The 26,491-nt window shown below is 47.3% G+C and overlaps 1 protein-coding gene across 1 annotated transcript in view; it reads left to right on the forward strand.

Moving 5' to 3' along the window:
• Window positions 1-26,491, forward strand: part of CLSTN2 (calsyntenin 2) — a 580,228-nt gene that overhangs the window by 486,007 nt on the left and 67,730 nt on the right. Inside the window, exons 6-8 of the mRNA XM_045539303.1 lie at window positions 3,944-4,129; window positions 12,729-12,977; window positions 19,769-19,890. Of these exons, the coding sequence (XP_045395259.1) occupies window positions 3,944-4,129; window positions 12,729-12,977; window positions 19,769-19,890 (557 nt within the window). The remainder of the gene's footprint in view (window positions 1-3,943; window positions 4,130-12,728; window positions 12,978-19,768; window positions 19,891-26,491) is intronic.

Here is a 26,491-nt window from a genome sequence, read left to right on the forward strand (position 1 = left end):
ACACTGTACTTAGAAAGGTTCATCGATTTCTATTACTGTATGGTTGCAATTTTGCCTGCTCCTTAGAAACCCTCAAAAACAAGCCTCCTAAGGTCACCAAAGCTGCTGGCAATTGAGATGTTCCCAATGCCCTCTTGTACCTGATTTCTCCCCAGCGGCCAGAGAGGGCCCTGCCCTTCCAGCCAAGGGTGAGCGAGAGGATGAAAACTCCGCTAGGACTGTGCCTCCACTGGCCTTTCCCTTCATGATGTATTGGCTTGTTTGTTCGCACTCCTTCTACAAAAGATTTGAGGTGGAACTTCTCATCATAGATAACCACCAAAATGTCCATATGCAAGAGAGCTGCCTGCAGCCACCCACAGAATAAAGGGAATTAATACTAGGGGTGTCTCAGGTTTCTTGAGGGACGAAGCTTCCTGAGACTGTGGCCAGAGGGGGCATTGTGGTGGGGGCTCTCACACACTGCAGGGGTGGGAGGGTCTCCAGACTGCTGCGCCCGGCTCACACCAAGGCCCTCGTCACAAAATCATTTCTCAATTTTTTTTAAATTCAGTTTTTTCATTTTTAATTTACATCTATAAAGAAAGGGAGAGTCTTTGTTGAGAGTTCTTATTAAGAAAGGTAAAAATGTATAAAAATAAATTTTGAAAAAAAGAAAGAGCTCAGGGAGAGATGAGAGAGGTGAAAAAAAGAAAACTGGCCTCCTCCTTCATGTCATTTCTTGTTATTGGGAAGTAGATTCCTCCATCATCAATTTTAGAGCAATTGCCTTGCCAAGGACAAAGAGAACCAAACGTGTTACGTGCTGCTGGTGGTGGGCTAGATGGTTCTGCTGGATGGCAGTTAGGGATCAGAGGGGGTCAGTGCCAGAGAAGCTGCAAACGGGCCACAGATTCTACCTACAGCTCGAGAAGAGCTGCCACAGTGGCAGCCAAGGTTAGGTGTCTGGGGCTCCCCACATCCACCTGGCAAATATTTCCTGTGCTCTGATCTAGGTGTGGAGGTTTCAAACACAAACATCACTTTTCTCATGGCCGAGTAGAACTCCATGGTATACATATACCACATTTTATTAATCCACTCATGAATTGATGGGCACTTGGGTTGATTCCACATCTTTCCAATTGTGAATTGTGCTGCTGTAAACATTCAAGTGCAAGTGTCTTTTACAGACACCACATGTACTCACTATCAACTTGAAACTAACCAATCAGCACTCAGTGTGCACAGGTGGAAGTAAAACTCAACGGAAGTCATGCAGGTGGGAGCAGGGAGGAGGGGGTGGTTGAAATCATACTAACGGGTACAATGTACACTATCTGGGTGATGGGCACACTTAAAACTTTGACTGAAGCAGTACAAAAGCAATCCATGTAACCAAAACATTTGTACCCCCATAATATTCTGAAATAATAATAAAAAAACACACAAACATCACAATCCCTGCTTTTAAATTCACTGTTACTAGGGGAGGTAGGCACACAAATGGATGATTTCAATAAGATATCACATAGGATTCATTCATGGTCTCTACCACTATCTAGTGTTCATCTGTTCTGTGCCAGGCACCGTGCAACATGATGGGGACTCGGAGTGACCTTGAAGCTTGGAATCGAATGCAGCAGTCGAATGTTGTGGATAGTATAGGAGCACAAAGGAGGGCGGCTAACTACAGTGGAGAAATCCTGGAAGACTGCATGGGGGAGGTAGCAGGAGGGAAGGTGATAGAAAGGGAATTCCATGTAGAAGAAACAGCATGATCAAATGCACAGTGGCATCAAACACTTTGTACCTAGGATGCTACCCAGCTGGCCCTGTGTAAATGGCTTCTTACAGTACTATGACTTTCAGAAACACCTGACAAAACACTCTCCTTTGTCCCAGTGGTTTGTCCTTAGGATTGAACATGGGGCCTCTGGAGCATGGGCTGCAGCAGCTCCATGATCCCATCCTCCAGGAGGTGCTGGGCCAGTCCACACAGGTCCTGCATGCTGTGAGGAAAAACATATAATTGTGTATACTCTCCTTCACGCATTGTCACTCTCATGCAAATATCCTCCCATTGCAAATTCCCTGGGGTTGGGCCTCACAACCATTATGCGCAACCCCTGCTCATGGCGTGCTCAGAGAAAACCCCATATGTGGCAGCTGGTTTTGGGGGCTCAGAGCTAAACTCAGAGTGCACAGTTGTCTGGAACATGGCAGGGCTATGGTGCAGGGGTCATAGCCCCGTTCCTCACTGGGGAAGGGCCACCACTGCATGCCATGTATGCATTGTCACACTCCATCCTTAGTCCAACACTGTAAGGTCACTGCAATGGTCCCCATTTACTGATGAGGTGCCTGAGGCTTGGAGACCTTCAGTAACCTGCCCGAGAACAGTCTGATCTCACAGAGTCAAGCCAGGCTCTTTGCTGCATCTGATTCAAACGTGCTTCCCGGAGGCTTCCCCCAGCGCATGTGTCCTTGGCACTCAGGCCTCCGAGGTGAACACTCAGTCTGAAGGCCTCTCCATCAGCTGCTTCGCCTTTCATGGCACTCACGCCTCTCTGACAGGACAGCGCGGGCTTGTTCATCATCTGCCCCTCTCCCGCGGCTCCTGCCGCACTCGCTGTGGCTGTGGTACTCCCAGCAGAGCCTGGCACGTGGAAACAAACCCTCAGCAAATGGTTGCTTAGTGAACAGCTGTCGGGCTGCCCTAAGCCCGGCCTTCTCCACGGTCCTGGTACCACCATGGTGCTGCCGGTGGCCCACCAGGGGCTGGTGAGGAGCCTTCTGGTGGCTGCAGCCTGACACGAAGTCCCACACATGAGGACCTTCTGAGCGTCTCATGGGTGAGGGCAGGCAGTTCCACAGCTTTTCTTTTCTACTTCGGCAAAAGGATCTAATAACATTCTATGTGACAAACATGAGATTTGTAAACGAATAGTATCCGTAACTCACATTGGTGACTCAGATTCATGCTTCTACGTGCAAGTCTGGCCGAGGACGGCTGCACAGCCCTCTCAGACACGTGTCCCCACCAAGTGCGAGTGCCCGCCGTGGCCAGCAAGTGTGAGTTATCAGTCACCGGAGCTTGCCTTGAAGGGGCTCTGACTTCCAGTCACTGCTGCTGTTGTATCGGTCAGTTCCCGTGACGCTCACTCACACTCGTTATGTTTGGTGATTGCTCTGTTCTCACGGAGTGCCGTATTAATTGTGGTTTCATTCCTCTCCAACGCTTTATCATCTCCAAGTTGTTTTTCCATCAGTCCTATGTCAGTGGGTCACAGTTCTGAGTGTCCGAGAATCCGTGCACCCCTCCTTGTAACCTCGTGTAATCCTCGAGCAATTTTGCTCTCCTTTGTTTTGTAACAAAAAAGTTCCTAAAAATCACCCTATGAGGCAAAATGGAGACATGGGGTGAGAGGCACAACACTCAAAAATATCATCAGTGGTGCACCAAAAGGGGAGAAAGAGAAAACATAGCACAATACTACACAATACTACGATAAATGTGGCACTTTGCCTTGGAGAGGCCTGAGCTTTGCTTGTGGAAGTGGATATAAGAAGGGTTGCAGCAGGCACGTTACTGAGAAGCGGCAGAAGGTTGTCCCTGAAAGGGATGGGAAGTTGTAACTGCACACGTGCATGGTGGTGGCTCATGACACAAGGGGAACTGAGTAGCTGGCAGGTCTGTGAGGTGTGTGTGTGTGTGTGTGTGTGTTGTTTATGTTCCTATATGGCTCAGTTTGGCTGGGTGCAATTTTCTGTGTTCGCCCAGTACCTCTCAGGGAGGAAATCTTGCATAAACAAATGTAAACTTCCCATTATTCTCAAACTGATCCCTTAAGTATTCATTGGGACAAATAATCTGTTAGACCAAATTCACATTTTCAAAACATGTGTCCTAGCAGAACTGACTGAACCTGCTTTACTTTTAATCCTCTCCTTGTTTATTCAGACTGGGCCAAACGGATCGAGTACCAGCCTGGCTCGGGGAGCATGCCCCTGTTCCCCAGCATCCACCTGGAGACCTGCGACGGAGCCGTGTCCTCCCTCCAGATCACCGCGGAGCTGCAGACCAACTACATCGGCAAGGGCTGTGACCGGGAGACCTACTCTGAGAAATCCCTTCAGAAGTTATGTGGTAGGTTTTTCCCTGTTGGAATTTCTTAAATTAATTGCTTTTAAATGATATGTACAAATAAAGCACACCTTATTATACTAGGAAAGAATCAGCCCTCCCCACCTGCACTGGTGTACGGAACTCCTGGATGGATTTTAAGTTTACTCGTAGAGGAAAGGTTGGGAGGTTCGGCCTTTGGTGTCAGACACCCCTGTTTCAGACTCCACTGACCAGCTGAATGGCTCTGGGCAAGTGATGCAGCAACACCTCTGTTCTTCATGGGTAAAATAGGGATGAAATGGCACGATGAGTTTAAGAGCACCTGGGACAGAGCTCTGCTGGTTAGTAGAGAGCCACCTGACCAGGGCCAACAGGAAGAGTGATGTCAGTCCCCTGGGAAGAGGCTGGTCTCCTCCCCACAAGGCCAGCAACATAATTTGCAGAGCCCAGTGCAAATAACAATGTGGGGCCCTTGTTCAAAATGTGGGGTGCTTGTTCAAAAATTATCAAGAATTTTAATATGGCAACAGCAAAGCATTAAACCAAGTGCCCACAACTAAGCACGGGGCTCTGTGCCACTGCTCAGGGCCTGGCTGCCCACAGCAGAGAAGAGACTGAGTCGGGACAGAGGTGGCCAAACGAAGAGGTTTATGTGTTAGGGAGAGAGGGCTTGCCGTCTGTGGGCTGTGGGATGGGGCCACAGGGGCAGGGGGCAGGCCAGGAGTTGGGAAGCAAGGCTGACAGAGGGGTGCTATGCAAGGTGGGTACGGATGGGACTGAGCTTTACTGAGACCTGCTGCATGGCCCCTGCCAGACTCTACAGGAATTACTTTACTCACTTCTCCCATCTTCACTGTGAGGAAGGTGTTATTCATCCAATTTCAGAGACGGAAATTTGAAGCCCAGACAGTGAGAATGACTTGTTCAGGGTCACCCAGGTAGACAGTGACAGAGCCAGGATTGAAGGCAGGTCTGTCTGAGTGATGGGCTCTTTTGCTCAGCATCCACAAAGGCTAGCCAGGCCTCTGGGGCTGGAATGTGCATCTCTCCAGTGAGCCTGAGGAATGAGAGGATGGGCATCCAGTACGGTGGGAACAGTCCTGTGTGCTTGGTAAACCAGACTGCTGATATGTTGAGGGGCCTCCTTCATCCCCACCCTGCATATAATTCATTTCTTTCTCATTCTCACCAAGAACATTCAGGAACTCACATTTAACTCTCCAGCCATGCTGTGGGGAGCTTAGGAAAGGGAGGTTCCTGAAGGTACAGTCTAGCCTGCCACCCCCCGGGGGACACCTCCACTCTTACCTTTGGGGCAGTTCTCCACCCTCAACATTCACACACACACACACACACACACACACACACACACACACCTTCACACACACTGCTCTTGCCCAAAGAACTAAGTGAAACTTTTTGGAACTGAAGGTGAAACAAACCCTGTTTGGGTATCACCGTGTTCCTTTGATCACATCACCTGGCTGGCAGGGAAGGCCTGTGAGAACACAGACCCCTCCGAAATGGTGCAGTAGCATAGCAAAAACACCACGACTTCAATATTCCAAACAGCTCTTGCAAAAATGGATATAAGGGACTTGCAATATTCAGAAAACTGCTTCCAGTCCTCTCTTCCACTGTGCGTGCAGATAAGCCATCTAAGATGACATCTTACTTTGAATGAATATCCCATTTGGCTCCCCCCGCACCTGAATTATAAGTCAACTCGACCCCACGCCCCTGTGGGTTAGAGTCATTTCCTAAACTCCTCCAGGTTAGAAGGAGATGATGGAATCAGCTTGCTAAAGATCAGATGGGCCCAAGGGCGTGCGCTTGTGATTTGATTTTGAATGTTGCAGGGGAGGGATGGGGAGCTATGGAGTGTGAGAAGGATTTTCTGAGGGAAGAGCTTTAGAGCAAAATTGCATCTGGTGTGTTAACACAGTTCATTCCATCTGGGCTGCCAGCCTCGCTTTGCAGAAGGGCAGGTTAACTCAGCCAGGAAGACAAGTTTCCCTCAGCAGGCGGCCTTATCTGGTGCTGGGAGCCACCCTTTGAAGAGAAGTCTGTGTTTCTCTCTGGCGGCCTTCCCCATAGCACCGCCCACCACACTCATGGGAACCCTGTCCCAGGAACCCCGACGGGCAGGCTCAGTCCTGCCTCCATGCTAGAAGTCTGACTCTTGAACTGCACTGGGGCAGGGGGCGGGGGGGAGGGGGGCTTAGGAAAAAAGGCAAAAAGCAAAGGAGTGAGACCCAAATGCAAATCTGGGGCTGGGGTCTGCTGCCACATCTGGGCCCCAGGCTCTCTCCAAAGTCCAAGGGAAATGCAGGCTAGATGGCTTCTCGAACCGAAGCTGGGTTGTAATCCCTGACTCCTAATGGGCACCTTTGGTTCTGGAAACAAGTTTCTGTGTGTTTTCGGTGGATGCTGGAAAAGCTGCTTGCCAGGCTTCCCCACAGGGGAACTGCCAAGACACCTTAAGGCTCAGTATTCATGCATTTTTCATCCTACAAATCTTTATTGACTTTGGATGGAAGCAGGGAGACCAATTAGGAAATTACTGCCATAGCCTAAGCAAGAGATAATGAGTTCTGAACCAGAGGAGTGGCAGTAGGGATGAATTTAAGACAGATTTAGGAGGCAAAATCATCAAGATTCAATGATTGATTAGCTGTCAGGCATGAGAAAGAAAGAGTCTGAGAAGGCTCTAGTGTGAGCATCTAACCAGACGAGGGTGCTGCCAACCAGAACGAGGAATCCAGGGGCAAGAGCAGACTTAGGGGACAGTGATGACAGATGCCTGTAAAACATCTAGGTGTGGGTGGCAAATTCTGGCCTGATTCTCAACCCTCCCGAGGATCTGCCTCCACCCTGCTAATCCATCACCGCAGCCCGTTTGGTTCTGATGCTCTGCCTCTGCTTGGCCTGGGCTCCCGCTGTGGTCCCTCTGCCTGGATCTTTCTCATCCCTAGGCCCTCAGGATGCTCTCTCTCCCCTTCTCCGTTCCAAACCCTTCCCCTCAGTCACTATTCGCTGACTCTGTGCACACCCGGAGTCAGTGTGTGTACCTTCATGGGGGTTTGAGTTCTGGAGTTTCCTCTGTGATTCTGTAGCTGTGCAGTGACCTAGCCAGGGATGTGTTCCCAGGAGATCATTGTGGAAATCTGGTCATTGCTACCTGCTTCCTCCTCATGCAATGTAGGTTCCATGAGGAACAGTGAGAGAGTCTGTTTAAGGGGAAGCTGGACAATAGCTGGTGTCAAGCCTGCTGTCAGGACGAACCTGAGCAGATGCAGCAGCACTTGAAATGGCCTCTTTGGGCCTAGCAAAGCGCTGGATGCCAGGCATCTTGCTTCCTGAGATGTATACCCGGAGATACTTTCTTGGACAAAAACAGTGGAGACCCCTGAACCTGTGTCCCCTTCAGCTTGTAGGGCCAGATGTAGCGTAAGATACCCCCCTCCACTGCCTTGCTTTTCATGAGCCCAGGCTTCTTGGAGGAATTGGGCCAACTGATTTTCATTTCCTCTGAATTCAGAGATTTAGGTGAAGGACTCTGAGTCCCAGTACCAGGCTTTTCAGAGCTGAGCGTCACAGAACTGCCTGGAGTATGAAATGCACCATGAAGCCTTCAGTGAGACTTCTTGGCCAAAGTAAATTTGATATAAGCAACAGCCCAAGAAAAGGCCTACTTTGATGACTCTACATCACTACATGTTATGGAAAATAGAAAAGTTTGTGATGCATGTGCCCTTCGTAGCAGGGAAGTCAGGAGCTTTCCTTGTCGGGATCGCAGGGCTCCTGGCAGCTGGCCGGAACCTCCTGCATACAACACCTGGGCCAGCTGTTTTGTATGTGAAGTAAAGAATTCTGAGGACATCATCCTGTTGAAGGAAAGGCCGCAGAGTGACAGCATGCTATAAAAATCAAGTGGTTCATCTGCCAGAGCAGTGCAGATGATCAGACCTTAAGTTGTTCTCAGGATTTATATACTTGTAAATCCAGTAGATTTTCATAGAGGACTCTGCCATTTATTTATTCATTCATGCATGCATGTATTTGTTAATGCAAAAAATATTTATTGAGTGTTCAAATGCTGTCCTAACTCTTGAAATAATATAATAAAACCATTAGGGGCCAGGTATAGTGGCTCACACCTGTAATCCTAGCATTCTGGGAGGCTGAGGCAGGAGGATCACTTGAGCTCAGGAGTCTGAGATCAGCTTGAGCAAGAATGAGACCCCATCTCTATTAAAAATAGAAAAATTAGCCAGGTGTCATGGTGCATGCCTATAGTCCCAGCTACTCAGGAAGCTGAGGCAGGAAGATCACTTAAGCTCAGGAGTTTGAGGTTGCAGTGAGCTATGATGATGCTACTGCACTCTACGCAGGGTGACAGAGCAAGACTCCGTCAAAAATAAAATAAGGTAAAATGAAGCAAAATAAAATAAGACCATTTAGTTCTTGTGTTCTATTGCACAGTAGAGCAACTATAGTTAATAATAATGTATTGTGTATTTCAAAATAGCTGGAAGAGAGAATTTTGAATCTCCTCACCCCAAAGAAATGATGTTGGAGGTGATAGATTTGCTAATTACCCTGATTTGCTTAATATATAATGTATGCATGTATCTAAACATCACGTTGTACCCCATAAATATGTACGATTTTATTATGTATCAGTTAAAATTTTTTAAAAACTTTTTAAAAAAACCAATTCAGTCTCCTGGGAAAGACAGACATGTTAAAAAAGTTACAGTGCAATTTTTTAGGAGGTATAAAAGTCCATGGTTTTCTACTATACCTTGCAGCTTAACAGAACTTGTTGTCACTAAAAGTCACCATCAGAGGCTTTTATACCGTCAGAATAGCCCAACTACAGGAAGCCATCGTGGCTTTCTCCAAGACATCTCTGAAGAGCTGGAGTTTCCAGGGGTGACAGCATCAACCCCTAGTCATAGCCAGTGCTTCCATTCTCAGAGAGCCAAAGCGGGCCTCCTGTGGACACTAGGTGAACACCTGTTGGGAGTCAGGTTAAATCACTAATCATACATCTGACTCATGGATGATGACAGCGAGCAGTAGGCTTTTCTCTGCATATGCTTATTTCTTGGAGATCATTTAAGCAGCTACCATACCACACGTCCTCCTATATGGGGGAGGAGGTTTTTGCCTGCAGTGGCCTTGCCCAGGCTGGCCAGCAAATAGGTATTCATGGCCCTACCCCAGGAGCCTGCTCGCCATCCCTCGTCCAAAACCCAGCTTATTTCACTAGAAATCCAAGTTTCTGATTCCAAGGCCTTGGAGGAACCCCTTTTGTCTGGGATTCTAGAGGTGGAATGATAGTCTGAGTATAGGATCAACAGGGTGTGAGCTCCTTAAAGACCATCAGAAAGCTCTCCAGGCCTATGCTTAGGTGTGCAGATGGAGAAATGGGAACTGTAACTGCTGATGTCATCACTGGCGTGGATTATCAGTCAGGATGGGATGGGTTATGCTGCCATAACAAATGACTGCAAACTCTGGTAGGGGGCTGAAATAATGAAGGTTTATTTATCATTGCCATCACGTCCTTGGATCAGCTGTGGCTCTGTGCCGTGTTGCCTCCCTGCCAGGTTTCAGGCTAATGGAACAGCCTTGATCTAGAACCCTGTGATTCTTTGGCAGATGGAAAAGAAATAGTGAATCACAGACTGTCTCTTAAGGCTTCTTCCCTGATAAAACACATGTCAGTTGCACCCATATTTCATCAGTCAGACCAAGTCACCTGGCCGAGCTGGCATCATAGGTCAGAGAAGTGTGTTGTGAATAGAATACATTCTGCCACCACGCAGTCCTGGCAGTCCACACAGCACTTGTGTTGGCCTGCCTGGATTCCCCTGAGACTCTGAATCACAGAATTGTTTTTTCTAGCAAATAAAAGACTTTCACTGGATCCCTAAAGGTAGAGCCATTTCTGTATAATTCATTGCTGTGTTCTTATGACAGTGCCTGGCATAACTTAGACATTACGTAAACATTTGCTGACATATACAGCCAATATTGCTGATGGTAAGAACATTCTACAGAGCCAGGCCCGTGTCTTTGATTACACTGTTCTTCTCCCTGAGACCCTCCCACTCGTTCCTGCCCCTGCCCATAGCTTGCCGTGGACCCTGAGAAGGTGTGACCTGAGGGCTCATGTCAATCGCCCTTCCCACAGGATGCTTGAAGGGCTAAGCACCCTCTGGCCCCACCAAGGCCACCCAGGGCAGAATGCAAACCCATCAGTTAAGAAGTCCAGACAGTGGCCACCGTCTCAGACCCCATTTGGGCTCTCACACTATAGTATTCCCTGAAATCTGCCTCATTCATCCCACGCCCACCCTTATCTGCTGACTCAGAGTGGCTTCCCCCACCTGGTGGGGCCCAGGGAACCCCACCTCTGGTTCTAAGCCCCAGCACTCAAGCTGCAACTGCTGTGCACCAGACCAGCGTGCATCCTCAGCAACCTGGTGGCCCCAGGAGGATTCCACAGGAGCATCTTAAACACACCCTGATGTGCAGATGGTGCTGCTCCATCTCTGCAACTGATGCATCCTGTTTACCCACTGCTTTCCCCAGGGATCCCTGGGGAGAAGAGAATCAGAAAAACCTTACAGGAAGTAAATCTCTCTCAGTTTGTTTAAGGGTACCAAGAAATGAAATACAATCTGTTAAGCTTGTGGAAGTCTGCACCATCTGGTTAAATGCAGCTTGATGCTTTCCGGCAGGCAACATCTGCGGGTTAGGGAGGGTGGCTTGCTGCTCCCCCTCAGCAGGGAAGACAAAGGAGCTCCATGGTGATGGCTTTGCCAGGGCACATGGCATCCTCAGCTTGCCCCTCTGCGGAAGCAGCAGCCTGAGTAGGGAGGTGGGGTCCCATGGGCCTGGGCTGTGCCTAGCAGGTCAGCTGGTGGGTCTCCTGGACACTACTGCACTGCTGTATGGTAGAAAGAACTACTCTGAGGCTGGGCTGCCTCTGGCTAGCTGCATGACTGTGTGATCTTGGTCCAGTCGTTTCCCTCTCTGGCCTCAGTTCTGTGTCTGCCAGATGAGCAGGAGGTTACAAGATCTGCCTCCAGGTCCACTGAGGTGGTGCGGTGGGGAGCATGTGCTTTGGAACTGGGATGTCCTCTTGATGGGTCTACTCACCAGCCAGCTGTGATCCGGGCTTGCTCAGCCCCGAGTTTCTCATCTGTGAACGAGAATTGTGAGAGTGTTCACCACACACACGAGTAACTAAAAAAGAGCAGGTGAGATACTTACTTAATTCAGGGCTGGCACCCACTCAGTGCCCGTAAACATTTCATAGGAAAATAATGAAGGTCTATAACTATAAAACATCAAGTTCTATACATATCCAATATATCTGTAGAATAATCCTGATCAGTGCTGCATTACTTTGTAACCAGTTTTGCCTCCCAACCTTCCCCCGATGCCTTCTCCCATCGCCCCATGCTCTATACCTGTCTCTCTCCCTCTATCCAAACCTGTTTGGGGGGAAATTCACAATCAATTCTTCACTAGTCTAGGGTATTAATTGCAGTGTGAATTTTACAGGAACTGCAAGCCCTCAGCCAGAAGAAGGCCCCTCCAGGGGTGGAGTGTCAAGCCCTGCCCTCCACTAAGCTGTAGGGGTGCTTCTCCTAAAACACAGACCTGCCCATGGCAACCCCACTGCTTCAAGTTAAGTCCTCATGCCACTGCCAATAATAGCAGTGGCAGAGATAATAATAAGGATGATGATGATAATGTTATCACTAACACTGTGTGAATCTTCATCACTCAACGAGCATGCTGCTGCAAGCCTCAGCGCATTATCTCATTCAGTTGTCACAACTCACTGGGTAGAGGAAATATAGAGTCAGTAAGGTTGTATCTGACTCACAGTCACACAGCGAGCAAATCATGCTGCCCGGTGTCAAATTCAAGTTTTGCTGACTTTAGAACCCATGTTCTCAACTACTACACCATTTGGCCTCAACAAATGGTTGTCAAAAAGTGTAATGAGTACAAAGTGATGAGTACACACACCCCTTCTTATGGGATCAGGATCTAGATCTTTCCCCAATCACAGCCCTGATCACATTATGTCAGCTTGTTGGCCCTGAGCTCCCCCAGGTCAGGCACTGTGTCCGATTCACCATCATATGGCCAGCCCCTAGCAGGGGTCTTGGCATATGGTCTGTGCTCAGTAGATGGCAGACAGGTTAATGGACGGATGGGTCTATGAATGAATCCATGCGTCCAAATCAAAGCCTGGCCTTCTCTAGTAACCCTCCTTGCTAATAAAAGCCCCCAGGGCTCTCCCAACTCTGTAAGCTTCTCCAACACTTTTTTCTTGCACCCTGTCTTGCCACATGCAATCTTTTTGCCTGTGAGTTATTGATGCCGCCCCAAGCAGACCATAGCAGCTCAGGGGCTGGGATGGCATTTGGCACTTCTTTTCCCAAGTCACTTAGCTCAGGGGTAGGCACAGACCTCTCTGAATAAGTATGCTGAGTAGTTCATCTAGATCCAGAAAGAGAAAACTGAAGGTGAGGACAACTGTCCTGTGAGGAATGACCCTTTGTCCTTTCTGTCCCCACCCCTGCAGGAGCCTCCTCTGGTATCATTGACCTCTTGCCATCCCCCAGTGCTGCCACCAACTGGACTGCAGGACTGCTGGTGGACAGCAGTGAGATGCTCTTCAAGTTTGACGGCAGGCAGGGTGCCAAGATCCCCGATGGGATTGTGCCCAAGAACCTAACTGACCAGTTCACTATCACCATGTGGATGAAACACGGCCCCAGCCCGGGCGTGAGAGCTGAGAAGGAAACCATCCTCTGCAACTCAGACAAAACAGGTGAGTCTGTAGCCCAGCCCTCACCTCCCAGCCCCCCATCCAAGTGGCTACCCATTATGTCCCAGCTGGTTGGTCATGGACAAAAGCAGGGGCCTGAGAGGGGCCCTGGAAATATATTCTGGTCTCTGGCTTTCTGGCTGCTGATTTGCCAGGCTCGGTATTGAGCAGGAGTAAGAACAGGGGGAAAGCAGAGATACAGACACAAAGAATCTAAAAGCTGGAATTAGTGGTTTTCAAACTGGGTTCCTCAGAACCCCAGCATTCCCAGAAGTGCCTTTGGGCAGCTATAGGCGAGATGGGGATTGGGAAGGAATCTTCATCCATACTTCAAGCAAAGAGACTCCGCCTTTACCGTATTACATATAGTAAGATTTCCAAAAGCTTTCTTTTGAATACAGTCCTGCTAGTAAAATCACTGCCATATGTAATAATGATAGCTAACATTTGTTAGACATTTTCAGCATGCTGACACTGTGCAAGGCAGTTCACAGCTTGGGGGGTAGAAGTGCTCCTCCACTTGTTAGCTACGTGACCTTGGGAAAGTTGCCTAACCTCTCTGTGCCCTCGCTTTCCCTGTCTGTAAAATGAGCATTATTGTATTATCTACCTCATAGAGCTTTTATGAGGATTAAATGACTATATACATGAAGTGCTTAGGACAGTGCTTGGAACACAGGAATTATTACTCTGTTAGCTATTACTAAACAGTTTCTCGCATCTCTACAAATAATTTTATAAAAGCATTATTGTGTTTCCCACTTTAAGGATAAGAAGACATCCCTGAGAGGTTAAGTCACCTGTCACAAGTAGTTATACAACTAGTAGGTATCGTAACTGGAACGTTAGCTCAGATCCGGCTAGATCCAAATGTTTTGTCACTAGACCCACATGCATGTGCGTGTCTGGGTGCGCATGCACGCGTGCGTGCACACACACACACACACACACACTTATACACACAAATATCCTGAGATCTTATGCAAATTTGACAACAATGTCTTCAATTATAATTCCACAATTTCCCATTTCAAATACTTCTTTTGTTAAAATACCCTAAATAAATAACGATGACAGAGATGTAACAGTAAAAAGACAATGTAGAAGAATGGCTGACCTGCTGTCAGACAGCCAAAGTTCATATCTCAGCTGACCACTTCTTAAGGTGCGACCTTTGAGGAGTTGCTAACTCCTCTCTCTGAGGCTCAGTTTCCCCATATGTAAAATGGGGGAAATAAATATGAAATAAAGGATGAAGTCATTTAGCAGCACCAGATATATTATCAGTGCTCCATTCATTTACCTGATGTTGTTATTATCATTACTTCTGGTTTTATTCTCATTATGCTGCTACAATAACCCCCTACATTCCTTGTTCCAATTGATCTACACACTAAGTGTTCATGTATTTTCAGGATGTAGAAACTGAGTCAGAGTTGCCTGGCTTTCCCCTAGTCATATGACAAATCTGTATAGGAGTCAGCGCCAACAGCAGGTTTTTCTCTGGGATCTTCATGCAGGAAGCACCCCCAGACCTGCGTGAGGTGGCACTGAGGTTTAGCACTGGTTCGGGGCCAAGCCCATGCAGTACCTGGTGGGGTGAGGAGGAAATCGGAATATGGAAGGTTGAGTGACTGGCCCAGGATAAAACAGCCAATTACTGAGAAAAACAGGGTTGGACCTAGATCCTCTGACCCCGTGTTCCAGGCCCATGCTATTGCATCAGTGGTTCTTGTTGGAATAAACTAGCACACTGGCAAAAATGTGCAGATGCCAGGGCCCCACCCCAGCTCAATAGATCAGAACTCAAGGAGGCCCTGTTGGGCAGCCATGGCTGAATCCTCTGCATTAGCCAGTGATGCCCCACTGGCATCCCAGCACTCCCCCAAACAGGCATTCAGCACCCCTAAATTGGCAGGACCTGGTACTGTTCAGCTTTGGCTCTTGTATGAAATGCTTTACAGTTTAGCTCAAGACTGGCACAGAGGAGATGAGAAGATTTTTCTCTAACTTCTCTGACTTAAAAATAAAAAACTATAAATACTTCATCCTAAATGTTGAAAAAATGAGAAATAAATTAAAACTTGATTAGAGTTTTTTATATCAGAAATTTTTTTCAAGTGATTAAAGCAACATATGTTTATAGCAGAAACATGAAAAACACAGAAAAGTATAAAAGAGAATACATAAGTTTATGTATTCTCTTTGATACTAAAACCCTCACACTTGGGAGATATTTTCTGATAATATTTAGTACATTTCTTACAATGTTATTTTTACTTCTATGTAGAATGTCCCTACAATTTTCAATCTATTTTTATAATACCCATGATACTATTATGTTATCAGTTTCCTTTACATAATATTTTACATAACATTATATCCAGATCATTTTTCCATGTGATAAAATATTTTTAGAAAATATGAATTACATGACAGTTTAAAACTCTGCCATGTGGATTTATCATTCTTCATTTAACTTGCTCTTTTTTGTTAGATATTTAGATTGTCTCCTCTTAAATGCAAATATAATGAGTATTCTGGACATTTCTGATTATTTGCTGACCAGAAGTTGAATTACTGATTCAGAGAATATGTGTTAAGAAAGTATTGGTGTGAATTGCCAAATTGCCCTTCATGAAGATTGCACTAATTTCTGTCCTGTACGCTAAGTAAAGCTTACTAATGGTGGCCCATTATGAAGTAATTCATAAACAGATGGACAACAGAATTGATTAGTCAGCAAAGGCTAATTGCAGAAGAGAAAGAGAGAGAGAGAGAAAACCACTATCACCACTACCACCAACAAAAAAACTCGAAATGGCTAACTCTCTTTCATCGTGGTTTTCCCTTGCATCATTGTCCAGTAGGCCTAGGTGGGTCTGGAGGGCAGGGAAGCTCACTTTGCCCAGACATTCAGAGACTAAGGATTCTTGCATTATTCATTGCTTCCATTCTCAATCACAGAACAGAAAGTTAGAATAGATCGGAACACAGAACGCTTTTATGGACCAGGACAGAAGGTGGCATGTTTCATTTCTAATCACATTCCATTTCCCTGAACTTGGCCACATTGCCCCACCTCACCACAGGGGAGCTGTGAAATGAGTTTAGCCATGTGTCTAGGAGCAAAGAAAACATATAGCAGTGTCTCCTCCATGAGCATATTGCATGGGGCACTTGTGCCCTCTCTGATCCCCCTTGTTGGTCCTTACCTCTCCGTTCCCCATGGGAGGAATGCTCTCTCCAGTCACCTTTCACGATTCCTCCTCAGCCCCTGCCCTCTCTCAGTAATCCCCTCCTGCACACACATCAGCCCCTCCTGCTTTCTGTCTCTGAGCTTAATGACTGATGTGTCCACATACAGTGCTAGCCACTTCCCTACAGAGCTTTGCAAGAGAGAGGCCAACTGTCCAGCAATCACCAGGTGAGAGAGGCAGAGGTGTCAGTTTGGTAGAAAGTGCTAAGATGGTCTTCGTGACTGCTGGGAAGGGAAGGCATACTCCCACACTTCCAGAGGTGCCCAGAAAAAACACTCAGAAGGATCAAGGTCGTCTTCTGTAGAGAGGAGTAGGAATCTCATTCTCTGCTGCCAGTTGGCTGCGCTGTGAACACTCTTGGGTCTGCTCCAGGCTGATGTAACAGCAGAGTCCAGAAAAACCCTGAGAAAGTTTGACTTATATCCCCAGGAGTTTAGGGTACATGAAAGCTGAGGCCTGACTCTTGCCCAGGGTGTCTGCAACCTGGAGCTGCCTCAATGGTAGGGTGAGGAGAGAGGGGCAGTGAGAACAGGTTCCTCCACAGAACACAGGTGTTTTTGTTCTTGTGGGCCAAATGGGCATCCAAAACTGTGCAAAGCTAGAGCCCAGAGGGCTGCATGCCAGGAGAAGGGGATCCCAGCAGCAGGAGCAGATGTGTGTGCAGGAGGGGATTATTGAGAGAGGGCAGGGGCTGAGGAGGATTCATGCAAAGTCAACTGGGAAGAGCATCTTTCACTCCGGGAATGGAGAGATAAGGGCCAACAAAGGTGGGAGTGGGGCAGGCACACATGTCCCAGCCATCAGGAGAGGGACTGTGTCACTTACTTTATCAATTCCTACATAAAGATTTATAGTACAGCCATCCTGACTGGGGCTGTGGCAGATAAGTGGGACAACGTAGAGACCTCTGCAGAGCCTCTCCAAAAACCAATCCATGCACCCATGACGGAGCCATATATAGACACCTGCCACCACAGAGGACTTTCAGTATCCATGTGAAAATGAAAATCTCCACCAGCTATTTAAAGAGACTTTACACTTCTCTTCCGCTCAGCTGCCTTTGCCTGCCTCTGACCATGACTGGAGATAAGAGGAGGTTGAGGGGTGAGAATATGGAACAAGAAAAATGAAAGACATTTCTCCATCCTTTCCCTGTTGTTGGCTGTCATTAATTTGGTAAAATTAATGGGAGGGGAGAGGCATATCTTTTACCTGGGTGAGAGACCAATGTTTGATTTGGGTTGAACCCTTCACAACTATTCTAATATCTGAGAGTGATCAGAAGGCTTTAGGATTTGCCAGAGACGTGAGCAAAGAGAAGGGAAGAAAGCTTCAACGAAGAATACCTAAGGACAGGAAAAGAAATGAAGTTGATTCCTGAGCAAATCACATCAGCAACACATTGGATAAGCCAGGTCCCCAGCATGTGTGTTGACACCAGGAATCCAGAGAAGGGGAGGTAGAGGGAGAGAGAAACCTCCTAGGCCAGAAGATGTTCTAGCAGAGTGAGGTCTGCTCTTTCATTCCTCTTGCTCCACCTCCTACCCCCAACCTCTCCTGATGCCAAATCCAGCTACAGGCAAAAATTATTTCTTTATACATTTCCTAACAGTTATCAACAGAAACTACAGAAAATCAGTTATACAGTGAGGAGGGGGACAAGAAATACGTAGTAAAATCCCCATAACTGGGCCAGGAGGGTTTGATCACCCAGAGGCTGAGTGGTCACCCAGACGTTGGCCTAGGCCAGTCCCGCCACGCTTGGCACCTGACCACTCCCCTTCCCGCCATTCTTTGGTTATGTTCTCAAGAACGGTGATGCTTTCCTGAAAACGGCTTCCGACTCTGCTTTGTCATGTTGTTGTGGTCACAAGGCAGCGTAATAGTCCTTATAATAAGTAACAGCTATTGAGCATCTGTTCTGGGCAGATGCTTTCCACACATTCCCTCATTGTATCAATTAAGACGCTTTCGGCTACAGAGAATGGGAAGTCCAGATCAAACTGACATCACATAACCAAAAACTCAAAATAGGAAAGAGAATGTGGGTTTTTTGTAACTGAAAACGTCCAGGGCTGTGATGGCTCATAAGATTATCATCAAGGTAGAGTCGTGAAGCCTGGCCCTTGTCGCTGCAGCTTCTCAGATCCATGCCCAGATGTGCATCCACTTTTTGTGAGCAAATACGGCTGCAGCAGCTCAAGCTTCCCAATGATATAAGACAATTTTCTGAGGGAAAGAGAGTGTCTCTTCCATTTGCTTTCTGCTAAAAGAGAAATGGGTTCTTTCCAAGAACCACTCAGAAAAGTGCCCATTCAGTGGCCTGAATTGAGTCACTTGTCAATTCCTGAGAGAAGCCCAAAGCCGGGGAAATGGCCTGCACTGCTGACCGAGGAGGGCATGAGTCCTGAACCAGTCACCACGGCAGGGGAACTGCATGAGCTTGTTGGCCGGGAGCACCCTAGAACTGGAATTGTGTTGATTCCTCCCACCCAAACTTCATAGGCAAGGTTAGTGCAGGATGTATGGAAATCAATCACAGTTTCCTATTCTTATAGCACATTAGGATAATCCAGCATCCCTGTCATAATACAGTTAAGGAAACTGAGGCTCTCCCAACATCACCCAAAGATACAGCTCCACCCAAAGTCTCTCTGAATCTAGGACCCATGTTCCTTCCACTACACATGATCACCTGCTCATTCTCCCAACATTTATGAGCATGTTCCTCCCGGAGGTTCTCTGTGTGTGCTATCATGTAGTAAATGTGAGTTCTCTAAGCACCAAAGCACAGCTCCTCTTCTGCCAATCAATCGGTAGTGTCCTGTGGCTACAAGCATCATGGCTGGGATCCACGACATAAGATTTCCTAAGTAAGAAAGGAAGTTTTCATATCAGGAGAAGAAAAGTTCCCATTGAGTGTCTGCGTATGGGGAGGGGAATTTATTCACTGCTTTGGAGAGTCACAGAACTGTCTAACGGTGGAAAATCCATCTCCCCCTCCTCCCAGCAGCTAAAAGTGAGGCAGCTCCTCTTAATATAGATTACGTAGAGACAGGAGACCAGCTCTGTGGTCACTGCTGTCAAGTCTGATGAATAAAATGAAAACCCAGAACTTGAGGAGAAACCACTGTGTTAAAGGAGCCCAGAGTGGCTGAGGTGATTGGCAGAGAGCCCCCCCAACCCTCCCAGACGCATTTGTAACCAAAAATAAAGAGCTTGTTAACCTAAGTAATTTTTACCCTGGGTCCGATGCAGAATCTGACTGTAAGTTAGGTTGGAATTTAAAGCCCCAATGGCTTCTCAGCAAAAGTTTTGCTGGGGGTTTTCCTGAGTCTTCCTCTCCCATTTCAGTGAGCTCCACCATGTGTGTTCTAATCTAGAAGGATCATCAGAACCAGCTGTAAATGAGAAGACGGGAATGCACATTCCTTTGTCCTTTGAGCTGTGCTAGGTGATGGAGCAGCGAGACTCCTGTGGTGGAGACTGACACAGGGATTCTGTCACTCCCCAAATCCTCATTCTGCTTTTCAGAAATGAACCGGCATCACTATGCCCTGTACGTGCACAACTGCCGCCTCGTCTTCCTCCTGCGGAAGGACTTCGACCAGGCTGATACCTTTCGCCCCGCAGAGTTCCACTGGAAGCTGGACCAGGTATGGCACTCCCCTCACTCCTGCCCCCACTCACACCTTTGCAGCAAGGGTCGGTTTGATCCAGAGGTGATGGCAGTGGGAAGGGACCTCAAGGTTTTAGCCACTTGCTGGTTTTTGGAAAAATCAGCTCAGGGAGATGCAGTGTCTTAAAATCTGGATGGAAACTGCCTCCTTAAAGCCAGTGGTGGGGAGCAGGATGACATTTCCCCGCAGGGATGCTGCGGGTCAGTGGGCCTGTCCATGTGCATCTTGTCCACCTGATCCACATGGAGCTCATGGAAGTTGGTTCTCCTGATCCCCAGCCCCAGGCTATGATCTTTGCTAGCATGTCTTTATATCATAAATGCTCCGCATCTCCTTTGGTGCTCTACTACCTCCTCTGGGTGACAAGAGGTTGAGAACAGGGACTTGAGGACTTCGAAGTAAGCAGTGACACAGAGCACTTTTTTGAAGTGGAAAAATTTGTGACTCACTCCAGAGCCTCATGACTTTTGATCACAAGGGTCACTGCATCATACTTGTCAATGACAAAGCAAGTGGCTGGCTTGAAACCAAAGCTTTGAAGGGTCTGTTTTCAAGCGCTGTGCAGGATTGAGATGGTAGGGGTGGAACCCACCTGTCTGGTGGCTGTGCCTCCAGGAAGTGTCTGTGCAGCAAGCCTAGAGTGTGCCTTCACTTAGATTTGAAAGGGACTAGTGACTAATTTTTAAAAAGTGTTTTAAATTATTAAGAGGGAGAATGGCAGCAGTCAGAGAAGGGGATTGAAGAGTCAATGCTGATTAATGAAGCAGATGAAATGATGCCCATTCTATGACCCTTCCTGCCTGGGGCCCCAGCATCTCGTTTCATTTTTTTCCTGAGCCAAGCGCTCCTGGGGCCTTCAGTGTTCTTTTCTCCCTCTAAAGTCCACTGTGTGTATTACCTGCCTCACCTTGCCAGGGGCTGATTGTTTCATAATCCTTTCTCTTCTCCCTCCTTGTTACTGGTCTCTAACCTACTATCCTCTCCCTATGCCTCACCTAAGTCCCAGCCCCCAGGGGGCTGATCTCAAAGTGCTACTGGGAAACATTCTGGAAGGAACTAATTTGCATTGAGATAGGAATGATTGCTGCCACATGTCATCCCTGCAGAAGTACACATATGCTCTTTAAAACAAAGATTCATCAACCCCGGGGGTCCCTCTATGGTGGAACCTCAGGCAACATGGCAAGATTAAGGATGCCGGGCTGATGCGAAAGATGTTTGGGGGAGCCCAGTGGCAACTGCCTAATCCACTGCCAGTAAATCTCATCCTGCTGGATCCCAGGATTCTAAAAATTTGGCATCTGGATTAGTATATGTTCCTCCGAGTTAGGAGTGCTGGATCTTGCAGGAATTGTAGAACCTTGGCATTGTTTATTTTATTTCTCAGCAACCTCTCAGCTATGTCCTAACGTGCCATATGGCTTTTATGGGATGTTTTAAAATGTATAACACAAATGCAAGTGAATTAAAATAAATTCCATATTGTGAGAGATTTTAAAATAAGAGCATTGCTATAGTGGTCGAGATAATTATAGATACCCTGTGGCATTTTCTAAGATGGGATTGAGAAGCACTGATGCAGCAAATCAAGTCATGGGGTTGGAAATTAAAAATAGGTAAAGAAGGAATTCTGGCTCTATAGATAAAGATACAATGAATGTAACATTTCTAAAATCTGTTCCTGAAGTGGTGAATTTAAGGAAGGACTGAGGTTCGCTGAACACCTTCCAGCACTCTGATCTCATTGACTACCATTTATTGATGCCTGCTCTGTGCCAGGCATGCTGCGTGTGGGAGACCATTCTCTCATCTCTGCCAGTCCTTCCCAGTGTGGGTAAAACGAGGCAGGAGACTGAGGTCCACAGCTTGCTCAGTGTCACACAGCAAACCATGGCTAGGATCTGCCCTATTATGCCATGCTGCTTCTTTAATGAGCTTGCTAATTAGTACTTTCAAATTTTAATTTTTTTTAAATTTAGAGATCAGAATTATCACTGAAATGCAAAATATCCATAGTCTTGATGAAACCCCGTAAAGTTTTCAAATCTCCACTCTGCTCAAGCTCTGTCTTCTTCTTGTCTTACTTCTGCTCAGGCTGCAGTACAAAATACCACAGGCTGGGTGGCTTAACCAATAGAAATTTGCTTTCTCACAGTTAAGGAGGTTGGGTAATCCAAAATCAAGTGCCGCCGATTCAGTTCCTAGTGAGAGGTCCCTTCCTGGCGTGGGGAGGGCCTCCGTCTCCGTTCCTCTCGTGGCAGAGAGCCCGAGCTCTGGAGTCCAGTCTCCTCGTCAGGAACCAGCCCTATCAAATTAGTGCCTCACCCTGGTGACGTCAGTTAACCTTATTTACTTCCTAAAGATCCTATTTCCAAGGCCGGGCGCGGTGGCTCACGCCTCTAATCCTAGCACTCTGGGAGGCCGAGGCGGATGGATCGTTCAAGGTCAGGAGTTCGAGACCAGCCTAAGCGAGACCTCGTCTCTACTAAAAATAGAAAGAAATTATCTGGACAACTAAAAATATATATAGAAAAAATTAGCCGGGCATGGTGGCGCATGCCTGTAGTCCCAGCTACTGGGGAGGCTGAGGCAGTAGGATCACTTAAGCCCAGGAGTTTGAGGTTGCTGTGAGCTAGGCTGACGCCACGGCACTCACTCTAGCCAGGGCAACAAAGTGAGACTCTGTCTCAAAAAAAAAAAAAAGATACTATTTCCAAATATACTGGGATTAGGATTTCAAAATATGAATTTGGTGGGGTAGGGGGAGACACAATTTAGTCCACAGTATTCCTCTACTAAAGAAATAAACGTTAAAAATTTGAAGACAGCCTACTGATGATCAAAGCCCCAGCTCACCTGGACAGTTGCCCTTCCTCTGAAGGGAGCCCTAGTGAGTGGAGTGTAGGAAACCCTGACAACACCCATACTAGCAATCCAGTGCTACATATATAGACCAGCCACAGATCCCTTTCTCCTCACTAGGCTTCCTGTGTAGACAGAACCTTACCAGAAGTGTCTTGGGTGTAAACCACTTGATGCCCAGAACACGCATACGTGATAGAGTCTCCTCCCTGGAAGCCACCCTGGATCACCCTGCAGGGGGACTCGCCTCTCCCCTCTGCTCCCCAGACTCCACGCAGAACTCCATCCCAGGACTTGCAGTACCACAATCACCCATCTGTCCTGCCCACCTGCTCACTTTGTGCTGAGCTCCAGGAGGGCAGGACAGGGTCTTGCTCATCTCCAGCTCTTCCATGTGTGTTCCAGGCCTGAGCACGTGGCTGGGGCCCAGTAAATGTTTGCATGATGGTGAATGGATGTCTACACCAAAAGAAGGGAGAGCTGAAGTGGGGGAAGGGAAGAGGAGCAAGGGAGAGAGGAAAAAATCCAATCTTTTAAAACCTCCTGGTGATTAACTGATCTTTTGATTCATTTGATTGAGCATTTAAAAATTCTTAAATGTTGCCATTTTTAACTCTCTGAATCTCAAATGTTGTTCATCTTTGATTTTGATATCTTATTTCAAGATCTCACTAGATTTACCACCTTTTTTTTTTTCCCCCATCTGTAACTTACAGAGCTTTCTGGCTTTGGCCAGCAAGGACTCAGCCAGTCTAATGTATTATGTATATTTAAACTCCTGGCCCGCCTTGGGGATTCTAGGAGCATAATATCTGTGCCAATGCCTGATGAGGACTCATTGATTTTTTTATCCAGCAGTTTATTCTGGGCACAAACTGCGTGCCAGGCTCTGTGCTGGTTAGCTGGGTCAGCAGCTGAAATAGGAGTCTCTGCTCTCTCGAGTTTCCATGATAATGAGTCAAACAAACACATGAACAGTTTACAATCTCATCCAATATGCACTGGGGCAGACGCCGGGGGGCCAGGTCAGGGAGTCTGTGAGAGCCCATCTGGGGACACCTGACCTGGACCTGGGGATAAAGCCTGGGAAAGCCACCGGCGGGAGGAACGAGTGGGTGGAGCGTGGAGTGCTCCGCAGCAGAGCCCAGGCGGCCACGCTGCCAGAGCAGCGAGAGGAGGCCGCTGTCAGGGACCGTGAGCACTGGGGGTGGCAGGGCACAGGCATGGGGCAGAAGGAGGAGACTTTGGCAGGCACTAGAAGCGAAGTGTGGAGGAACAGGCGGAAATTAAATCCCACGTGGCTTCTTACAACACAGTATTGAGTTGGTTCTTTATCCCCAGAGGAATGGGCCACAGCTGAAGCGTCTGCTACTCGGCACAAGATTGACAGTGTTAAAGGTAGGCAAATGCAAAGAATACTAGTACGACAGCCATCAAATTTATCAAGTTTAAGCAAATATGGCTCAGGCAAGGTCATTCGATGGGGCTGGTGGCAGGGGCTGTGTTAGAGCCAGGGTCTCCCCGCTTCCTGCCTCCACAGCCAGGCCAGGAAACCCAGCGCCAGACAGTTGTGTTTGAATAGCCAGCTCCTCACAGCACTGAAACCAGTCGTGAGGTGCAGGATGGTTCCCACGTAGCCCCTCAGGAGTGCCCAGGGAGCAAGGCGGTTTCCACAGAGGCACTGGGTGCTTTTGTCAGCCCGGCCCTCTGTCCCACACTTCAGCAGGCCTTGGCCAAGGTGATGGACAGCCAGGTAAATCCATTACCAGGCAGCTCCAGGAGATGCCTATGACAATCCAGTGCATCTCACTAAAGTGACCATAACGATGAGGAGAACATCATTTTCATGGGATTTTTACTTATGATCTGCTGATACAAATCCCTCGAGCCTGCAGTGAGTCATATGCCTACCCAGGGAAGAGCAGAGGAGACTGCCCAGCTGCCAGCACACACAGGAAAGTTTACTAATTTGCTGCTCCTCCTGGCTTTAATATCATTTGGACATGGTTGACTCAGTGTCACAAATTCTAATGATCTTCCCTTTGGACCTGTCGGTGCTTGGAGGGGAATCTGCTGATGTTTTACTCTATGCTCCCCCTATGGGAAGATATAGCTTGAGTGACAGCCTTAATCAACCAGCAAGAGCACAGATGCCCCCAGCTCATAGGAGGAAAATAAGTGCATCTCGGATAAAATGCAATGAGCATAAGATATGAAAGTCAAATTCATTCAGTTGTCCAATTGTCCTCTCTGTGCCAGAACTTATAGCAGGCACCGGGGAGAGAGAGAAGAAGGGCACAACTCTACCCTGGGAAGCTCAGGGCCCTGCTCCTTTTATACCCAGTTTATGTACCCTGGGGACCATTCTCTTGCAAGAATCCCAAGCTCTAACAATTGTGGGTTGGAGGAAGCAGCAAAAATGAGTAAAGATACCTGGCTGGGTGAAGCCAGATGCCTGACTGGGTGAATTAAAGATTTAGCTGCAAAAAACATTAAAATAAAGTAAAAAATAAAGATTCAGCCATCACACAGCTATAGACCATATAAGAATCCATGCCCAGTGCTGCACTTCCAATTGTTCAGGAGTTGGAAATCAGATCTCTGTGTAAAATATACCAATTGTTAATATTTTCTCATTTAAAAAAAGATATCATCAGGCCAAAAAACATTCTCCAGTCCACTTTTACCCTCTGGTCACTAGTTTGAGACTACTGATTAAAAAAAACTATTATTTGATACAAGAAAACTACACAATAACATGTCAATTTGAGAAGTTTGGTTTTTCTTAAAAGAGACTCAGTTGTTTTTTGTAAATGTGTCCCATTCTCCATGCCCCCTGCCCCGCCCCCATAGAGAATGCTGGACTCCCTGTATGGGGGAGCCTGTCAGGTCCCCAGTAGCCCCTCAGCACACCCAGAGGGTCTGCTGGTGTCGACAGTGGTATCCCTTCTCTAACACAAAGGAGAGAGCAAGCCACGGGCCCACGTTCCCCAGAGCCAGGATTTCAGCACATTTGTCTTGGGCCACAGGCTTTGCCTGTCAAATCCATTCTACTTGCTTAGAATTCTAAAGCTCCTAGAAGAAACTAAAAGTGAACAAATCCTTTATTCTTGGTGAAGAAAGAGTGCTAGAATGATGTAGAGTCAGTTTACTTGCATCTCCTCATTCAGCTACACGGAGAGTCAAATAGGTTAGTTCAATCATTATTATAGCCAAGTGCCAAGGAGTTAATTGGAGAATGGTCAGTGCAGTTCAGACTGGTCATCCTAATGAGCAAAATAATTGGGCATTGTCAGCACTCTAATTCTGCTGTTAAAGACTAACTCTTGGATGCATTGGCCATGTGTCTTCCAACGCAGTAATACCACCCTGCACGGCGTCCCTGCCTGTACCCTGCTTTCAGTAAGGCCTGCGTTCCTTTAAGAACAGATGTCCTAAACAGAGGGGAAAGAATGTCCAGAACCTCTTTGTTCTCTCTTTCAGGCAGAATTTCAAATGACTTTTTCCAAGATGCCATCTTGCAGGGTTGTTCTGGGTAAATAATGCATGTGGGGAGGGTCACGGATACCGTGACTCTCACTTGGATGTGCAAAGAAAACCCAGACTCTTTATGTCTCTGTAATACATATATGGGCTCCCTGACAAGCCCCCAGTCCTCTCGGAGTCCCTCTCCTTGCCTCTTTCTGTCTCCAAGACAGAACATTCGGGGAAAGGT

The sequence above is a fragment of the Lemur catta genome, chromosome 1, assembly GCF_020740605.2.
Source record: "Lemur catta isolate mLemCat1 chromosome 1, mLemCat1.pri, whole genome shotgun sequence".
Classification (NCBI taxonomy): Eukaryota; Metazoa; Chordata; class Mammalia; order Primates; family Lemuridae; genus Lemur; species Lemur catta.